The 8128-nt window shown below is 37.4% G+C and overlaps 1 protein-coding gene across 1 annotated transcript; it reads right to left on the reverse strand.

The window, feature by feature from the left end:
* Positions 1-7411: 7411 nt before the first annotated feature.
* Positions 7412-7747, reverse strand: LOC112165671 (actin-depolymerizing factor-like). The gene has a single exon (XM_040506168.1). It carries the CDS (start codon positions 7745-7747, stop codon positions 7412-7414), a length of 336 nt encoding a protein of 111 aa, XP_040362102.1.
* Positions 7748-8128: the final 381 nt, after the last annotated feature.

Raw genomic sequence — 8128 nt, forward strand, 5'->3', positions numbered from 1 at the left:
TCTTCTTTTTCGTTGGCTGTTCGGCCTCGTCTTCATCATACTCTTGTTTCTTTTTGCTCCTTAGACTCCTTGTCTGCACATAAAACCTTTGTGTTGTTTCTCGGTCATCATCCTCCTCCTCCTCTTCCTCCTTCTCTTCTTCTTCTTCTTCTTCTTCTTCTTCTTGTTCCTCTGTTTCTTCTCCTTCTTCTTGTACTTCTTCTTCCTCCTCTGTTTCTTCTCCTTCTTCTTCTACTTCTTCGTCATTACTAGAAGTTTCTTCTTTTCTTCGTGATGACTTCCTAGACTTTATCACTTCCATCCTTTGCCGAAGTGTTTGTTCTTCTGATCTTTGTGTTTCGTCCATATTTTCTTCAAAGATGCAGCTGAATTGTGGTCGTTTGGTTCTTGGCATTCTGCTAATAAAGGAAAGAAGAACAATTCATTATTGCACATCCACATTCAATTACTGAACCCCATTAAACATCTATTATCCCAAAACAATAGCCTCTATTGGGGACCAATAGACATGTATTGGTCCCCAATAGAGATATATAATCTCCAACAGAAGCTTCTATTGGGGCCAATAGATGTCTATTGGCCCCCAATAGTGGCATCTGTTTTGGCATAATAGACGTCTATAGCCCTAGTAGACATCTATTGTCCCGAAACAGAAGGTTCTTTCGGGGCAATATACATCTATTGGCCAACAACAGAAGCCTGTATTGGGGACCAATAGACGTCTATTGCCCCAATAGACATCTATTATCCAAAAACAGAAGGTTCTTTCGGGGCAATATACATCTATTGGCCAACAAAAAAAGCCTATATTGCAGGGAAATAGACGTCTATTGCCCAATAGATGTCTATTGGCCCCCAATAGAGGCATCTGTTTTGGCATAATAGACGTCTATTGGTCCCCAATAGAAGCTTCTGTTTTGGGGCAATAGACATCTATTGCCCTGAAATAAGCTCACAATACATGTTCATTTCATATTTTTCAATTTTTGTGTCCCCGGTTAACATAAAACATGAATTTGTAATAGATTTGAAACCGAAATCCTAGATTTTTCTAATTTTGAAACAGGAAAATACTATTTTTCTCATTTGCCCACTCGATTAACCAAACCTAGGCTATGAACAAGTTCAATCTCACAGAAAGGTAAAGAATCTGAAACGGAACAGAGATTTCCACTCACTTTCTATAATACCGAAGCCGGAGAACGTTGAATCGCCGCCGGAGTTGGTCTAGATAGCAGAGTTGGTGGAGAAACTGCGAATCGAGAGTGAGAGAGAGATCGAGAGCGAGAGCGAGTGCGAGAGAGAGAGCGCGTTATTTTTTTTTTTTTGAAACTGAAAAATGGTGGAAAACGAACCGCCATAAAGGAGTTGAAGGTGGGTAAAATTGTCTTTTTCACTCACGTTTGGGTTAATGGGAACAGTTTTTTCTTTCTGGGGCAACTGGGCCAAAATTTCCCAATTTTGGGGCTGATGGTCATGGACCCTAAAATAAATATTACAAATATTATTCCAGTTTTATTCCATTTCAAAATTAGATAAAGATATTTTTAAATTTCTTTAAAAAAAATACAACCAAAAAATTAATTTTATCATAAAAAATATTGAAATTACTATAAGTCAATTGACTTAAAAACATAAGAACATATATATATATATATATAACATATATCCAAAATGTTAAAATATATTTTAGGGCTATAATTTAGCCCTTTGGGTTGGAGACGGAAGCTGTCAGATCAATGAATAGTACAGAATTCAGGGCTTTTTAGCCCTTTGGGTTGGAGATGGCCTAACAGTCAATACGATTGTAAATGCTACTGATAGTCATTAACAACTCAGAATATTGTTATTGAAGGTCAGTAAACTACGTAAATATACTTCTAGTAGAAATATTATTGGTAGTAGGCTTGTCATTGATGGTAAGTAGCATTTGCAATAATATTGTTCCTAACGGTCAGTAGCATTGCATAAATATACTTTCAGTAGAACTATTATTAATTGTCAGTAAAGTTTCATAACAATAAGGGAGTGATATGAGGTTAGTTATTTTATACATGGTTATTTTGTTTTGATTGTAGTTACAATAAAATTGTGCACTATATACATGCTATAACCTTTTTGAATTACATATTGTCATATTCTACTAGAGATCAGTAGAATATATTCAATAGAGTTCTGTAATGTTTAGTTTAAACCACTAGGAGAGATACGAATGTATTATCTGTTAGCTCTTTTTGCCACAATACTAGGCTATTGTTAATAGATCTATGCAAATCTACTGACGATCAGTAGGATTGTTAACTTCACTTTTTAAAATTTAACATACCCTATGTTTTGGCTTGATGGGAAACAGGTTTTCACTACTTCAATTATGAAAGCTGGATTATTTTCAAAGATATTGGAAAATTTGAGCTTGGTCTATGTTTATCCGCTACAATTTAAAGCATGTAAATAAGAGGGCTTGAGGGCAGCCGCACCACCCTGTATTCAAAAAAAATAAAAAAATAAAAGAGGGTTTTGATCTGAACAAGATAATTTCAATAATTAAAAATTTATTATTGTTTTGTACTTTTGGTAATGTGGATTAGTGAAATTTTGATAGAGTAAATAAAAGAAATACTAAGAAATGAATTCTGAAAGAAGTTGTGGCATATTCTGTAAATATACTCAAGTTTATCAAAATCTTGTCTTCTCCTACAATTTGAACTAACGTCAGTAACAGTGACGTTTCCTCCAATATGTCCGCACAGGGACCGCTTCCTCCACTTTTGCGCATGGAAAAAAAATATTAACAATTGTAGTTAATGGTCATTGGCTTTTATTTTTTTGGCCGAATCTATTTTTACTGAATATTTTATAAATTTAGAGTGAGGCTATTTCCACTCCACTAAATGTTTAATTCACCTACCCTATAATTAAATTTTTATTCTGAAACTTATAATTTCACCCTCAAATAATTTTTAAAAGAAAGAAATATATTACCATTGAAAATGTGAAATTGGAAAAGAAAAAAGAAGAAGAAAATTAGCACATCATCAACCCCATGCCTGCTAGTTTTTTTTTTTTTTTGAAATAAGGGCTATGCGGTTGCCCTCAAGCCTTGATTAATAAAACTGCTGAATATACACGGGGGGGACATAGTGCCTAAATCTCATATTACAATACACATAGGACCTCCCAAATAATAACAGCAGTCTCAACAACAACAATATTCAAACATGCACCAAATAGCAAAGAATGTCATGTCGACTACTCCATTTGCTTTATAATAACGGTGCATATCAGAAAGTTAAAGCAATGTCATAAAATCAACAAAGTAGATTTCCCAATATGCTGACGACTGGAAATAAATCCGACGACACATCACTTCATCCTGCCACGAGGAGATTGCAACCAATTCACAATCTGCCGCCTTGCCAGGGCAGACAAGGCATACTGACTATGCAGACCTGGACAAAGCCCACATGTCCTTACCAAGTACTGGTAGGAAATTATTGTACATAATATACACCTAGATTTGAAACCAAATATTGAAAATATAGAAAACCTAGTGCAGAACCACAATCAAAGGCCCAAAGAAACAAGAAAAACCCACGACCCGGACTTCCCATTTGCATCTGCCTCCACCCCTTACCATCTAAAAAAAACCACTGCCACTACCCTTGACGAACCATGCTGGTCTCGACCCATGGCCTGCATCCGTGGTCGCACTTCACCATAGCTGAACACCCCGTCGCCGAATCAAACCTACTCCGAACTAGGACCATCAATGTTGGTGATTGTAGTACTAGTGGCTTGACCACCCGATAATTGAGACCGGCACCCGGCTGCCACGACCGCCACCAATCAACAGAGGCTAGCACACCAGGCAACAGAGACCAAAACGTCCGAGAAGAGAGGCGGATCCACCCTTCGAAGTTGCAAAACGACGGTTGCAAACTTCTCCTCAGAAAACCAGAACTCCGTCGTCGCTCCTCCTCGTGCCACCATGGATCTACACTTGTGGACTGAACGAAACCCAATCGTCCTACGACGACATCCAGAGGACGCGCCGCCAGATGGAATACGGGTGCAAGAAGCGCGACCAATGATTTCTCTTCTCCGGAAAACATGGAGCAAACCTCTGAAAGCAGTTTGTTTCAACTATAGTTTCTTTTAACTCTTTTCATATTTTTTTTCCTCTTCTCTATCTTCTCCCTTCATCAACTATTATGACATAGAATCAAACATGAGTCACATGAAGTTGAACAAAATAATATTAACCAACAATTCTTTTCACTTATTACTATAACTTGAAAATTTCGTCTAATTATTTGTTTGGTCGGCTAGCAATGAAGAAGCTAAGAAGATTTTTTTTTTTTGGTATAGTGATATGATAATTGGGATGTCTGTTGGGTAAACTTTTAATTAAAACAAAATTGATTTCTCATTTTCATTATTTTTCCATTAATAATTGTTGTTAAGGACAATTTTGGGATTTTAAAGAAAAAATTTGGTTATAGGGTGAACAAAGTATTTAGTAAGGTGGAAATAGATGCACCCTAGCTAAATTTATTTCTGAAAATTGTCAATGGATACTCCCTGTATAAGATTAACTTAGGGGTTATCATTTGGTTAGTGGATCGGTGGGCCAACAGAGGCTTGCCCGGCAGAACGGGTAAAAGCCTGATCCGACCAGCATGTAAGCCCGTGAAAAGCCCGACTCGTTGGTGTTAAGAGTCGGGTTTGGCTTAGAGGTTTCAAGCTCGGCCCGATGCACCAAAGACTTGAAAAAGCACTCCCAACCCATCCTGTAAGTTAAAAATCTCTGTGCAGCTATATATAAATGGTTTATGTAAGACCTCGAAAATTTGTTATTAATTCCTAAATATTTCTTGGGATTAATAAAGTGTTCGTTTGTACGATTTCGTGGTTCGAGGGTGGAGTGGAATTATTTTCGGACGAATAATTATTCGAAGTGCTCGTTTTAGGGGGGTTACGAAGTTTGAATTTTTATACGTTTAGATTTTTTGAGAATTTCCTTCACGAAAGTTGTAGAGCGCGTCGATACGAGTTCGTGGACATGGAACGCGAAAATCGGAGTTCATATAAAGAAGTTATGGCCGTTGGAAAAAGTTTCCATTTTGGTTAAATAGGAAAAAAATCAGAAAAATCAGAAGTTTCCGAAAAGGGAAACTTTTTCTCTCTCTTCTGTCCCGAGCCCAGTTTCGCCTTCTCCCTTCACCGGTCGATTTCTTCTCCGTCCGGCCAACAATCGGCGCGATTCCAAAGGGAATCCTGCTCGCCTCAGTCCCCTCTACACGTCTGTGGTGGTGATTCGTCGTGGGAAGCACCATGCACGACACTACAAGGCCTAGAAGTCGCACGGTGGAGCTGCAGATCGCCCAGATCGGAGATCACATTTCCGGCCACCATAGCCAATGATCCTTGGGGCACTACACCAATTTTTCAATTAGACGACAGTTTTTCACTGTCGTCTGATTATAGACTTTGCTGTTGTCTATCTCAATGCCGTCTGATACATGGATCAGACAATACCAAAAAACTGTCGTCTGATAAAGTTTACTACAACAGCGACTACTATGCTGTCTGTTGTCTAAACACCAAGAAAAACAACAGCGGCTTATATACTTACTGTTGTTTGAATGTTGTGCCACACAACAGGGGCTTATATGCTTGCTGTTGTCTGAAGGCTATGCCAGACAACAGGGGCTTATATGCTTGTTGTTGTCTGAAGGCTTAGTCAGACAATATGTACTTGCAAATCCCATTGTCCATCCATTACTGATACTATAGATTTCTCCAAAAAACTGTTGTTTGTTGTTTTGCTGGACAATGACTTTCTCATTCTTTTAGTCCTTATCGTATTATAGTTAGATGGCTCATACAACAGTTTTTGTTAGGCATTTTGTGATGATCAATTATTGGACAATAGTTTTTAGCTGGATTGAACGGTATGATAGACATTCAAAATGACATCACATCCAAAACACATTCATTTATGTTAAAATCCAATACATTCATCCATATATCCAACAAAGTCATTACATCAACAGAACTAGTTTTCTAACAAAATTTAGTAAAATGTTGAAACCAACCAAGTCTTGAAGAACACACTTTATGATGACAATGAAGATGCCAGCAGAAGTTGCATCAACAACAACCTTTACTTTCGCATCAACAACAACCTTTACTTTCGCTGTTGAGTGAGCTTAGTAGAGAATCCATTGGCAGCCATCTTGTAACTGCTAATATGATATACTACCAGGCTCACACTACATTAGTACATTCAGAAAATAGATTTCTATTACACCAAATGCAAAACTAATTAAGCACATTCCGAACCAATTGGGACTTGAAGAGTTTATATTCCGAGTTTATGTTGTTCTTTCAAAGCTACCACCAACCTGCATATGCAGCCATTCGGCTTGCGAGCCCTGCACATACTCCCTTGGTGTGTGTGGTCCAAATAACAACGCAGCTGCATCAAATTGCTGTGCACCAGGAAAAACACCTTTAAGGTAAGAAAATTTTACAGCATATAGAATGTAAAAATATTCACAGTAACAAGATTACTCAACATGTCACGTCCACCAAATAAGACTAGAAGGTTCGAGGATATAGAGATGGGTAAATGCCAAGGTGTTAATAGAAAGGAAAGCATTTTTGAGAATTATAGTGCGAACCAACATGATGATGATCTAGATTTCCAGACAGAAAATGGTTTCAAACTTCACAAGTCAGTGGCCTCTATGTAAGTATTAAGGTGCAGTAGACTTACATCTTTTGAAGGAAACACTTCAATGGCGGGATTCATGTTCACCCTTGAATTGACTGCTTCAAGGTTCAACGAAAGGAACTAAAGAATCCAAATTAACAGAGAGATTCAGGTTTAACAGTTTAAAGCAAAACCATGTACCAGTTAGCAATAGACAGAGCCTGATGGGGATAGATACATCAACTTGGCGCTGCAGTGACTGGATGTAATTAATAATATCATCAACAACAAGTGCTTTCCCAATAACCTTCTCAGAAAAAAAGTACACCAAGATATGTAAGGAAACATACTAAGTGAAACAAAATTAAACTCAGAATACAGAGCCCTAGATAATTTACTGAGATGTTTTTAGAGTTGTCTAGTAATCAGAAGTAGTACCAAAGATACCAAATTCATCTTCAATTCCTATACTTCATTCTGTAGGAAATACTACCTACATGTGCTAAGTAATTTGACTGACCTAAAACCAAGTAGAGATAACATAAATACCTTATTACATCCAAGAACCAAATGCTGAAGAATTTTCATCCTCTGGCTGATCTTTTCTGATAATAAAAATTCAAAGCATGCCATCATCTTCAATAAAACATAGTGCCCAAGAGAAAAATTCAGTCAAACACACCATCACTTCAGTCAAACATAATAACCAAAAGAAACAAACCATGCAATGAAGAAGATCTTGCTCTTTTGGCAATTCTCTGAAATGACAAAATCAAAGTCATAGATTGCATATTGGCAATCATTTTCAGGCAATGAACCAGTGAAATCATCATAAATTTCAGCTGGGCCTCCAGTCTTTTCTACCACAACCTCTTTCTCCTTCTCATCAATCTTAAAAATCACATAGCGAAAGGCCTTCTTTCTCTGCAGTTCCAAGAATGTATTGCGGCAGTCCTCAGCAACACCCATGGCAGAGGAAGCATTTCCCTGAATAACAAAGACCCATAAGTCAAGTACTCCAACCCACATTAACTACCACTCATCAATTTCTCACAGTATAAGATAATCAAATTTCAGTTCAAAACATCACATAACAGATCCTTCCAGCAGAACAAGCACCATACCACTTGAATGTACCACCAAATAAGATTGAGTTAAAAAAAAACATGATGCTTAACCTTTCGAACCTGAAAGAAATTTTTTTTTTCTTACAGAGGTAGAGTGATTATGCTCTATGCCCCAAACTTCAAAGTGTCTTTGGGTAAATTTCCAAACTCGAAAACAACCAGTTGGAATTACAGAAGCCTTAATGGCACTCAATAACAAAAACTTAAACGAAAAACGAATTTCAATTCAAACCAAGACCCCATAACATGCAATGAAAGAGATCCCAGTCCCCAGATATTACCA

This window comes from Rosa chinensis, chromosome 1, assembly GCF_002994745.2.
Source record: "Rosa chinensis cultivar Old Blush chromosome 1, RchiOBHm-V2, whole genome shotgun sequence".
Classification (NCBI taxonomy): domain Eukaryota; kingdom Viridiplantae; phylum Streptophyta; class Magnoliopsida; order Rosales; family Rosaceae; genus Rosa; species Rosa chinensis.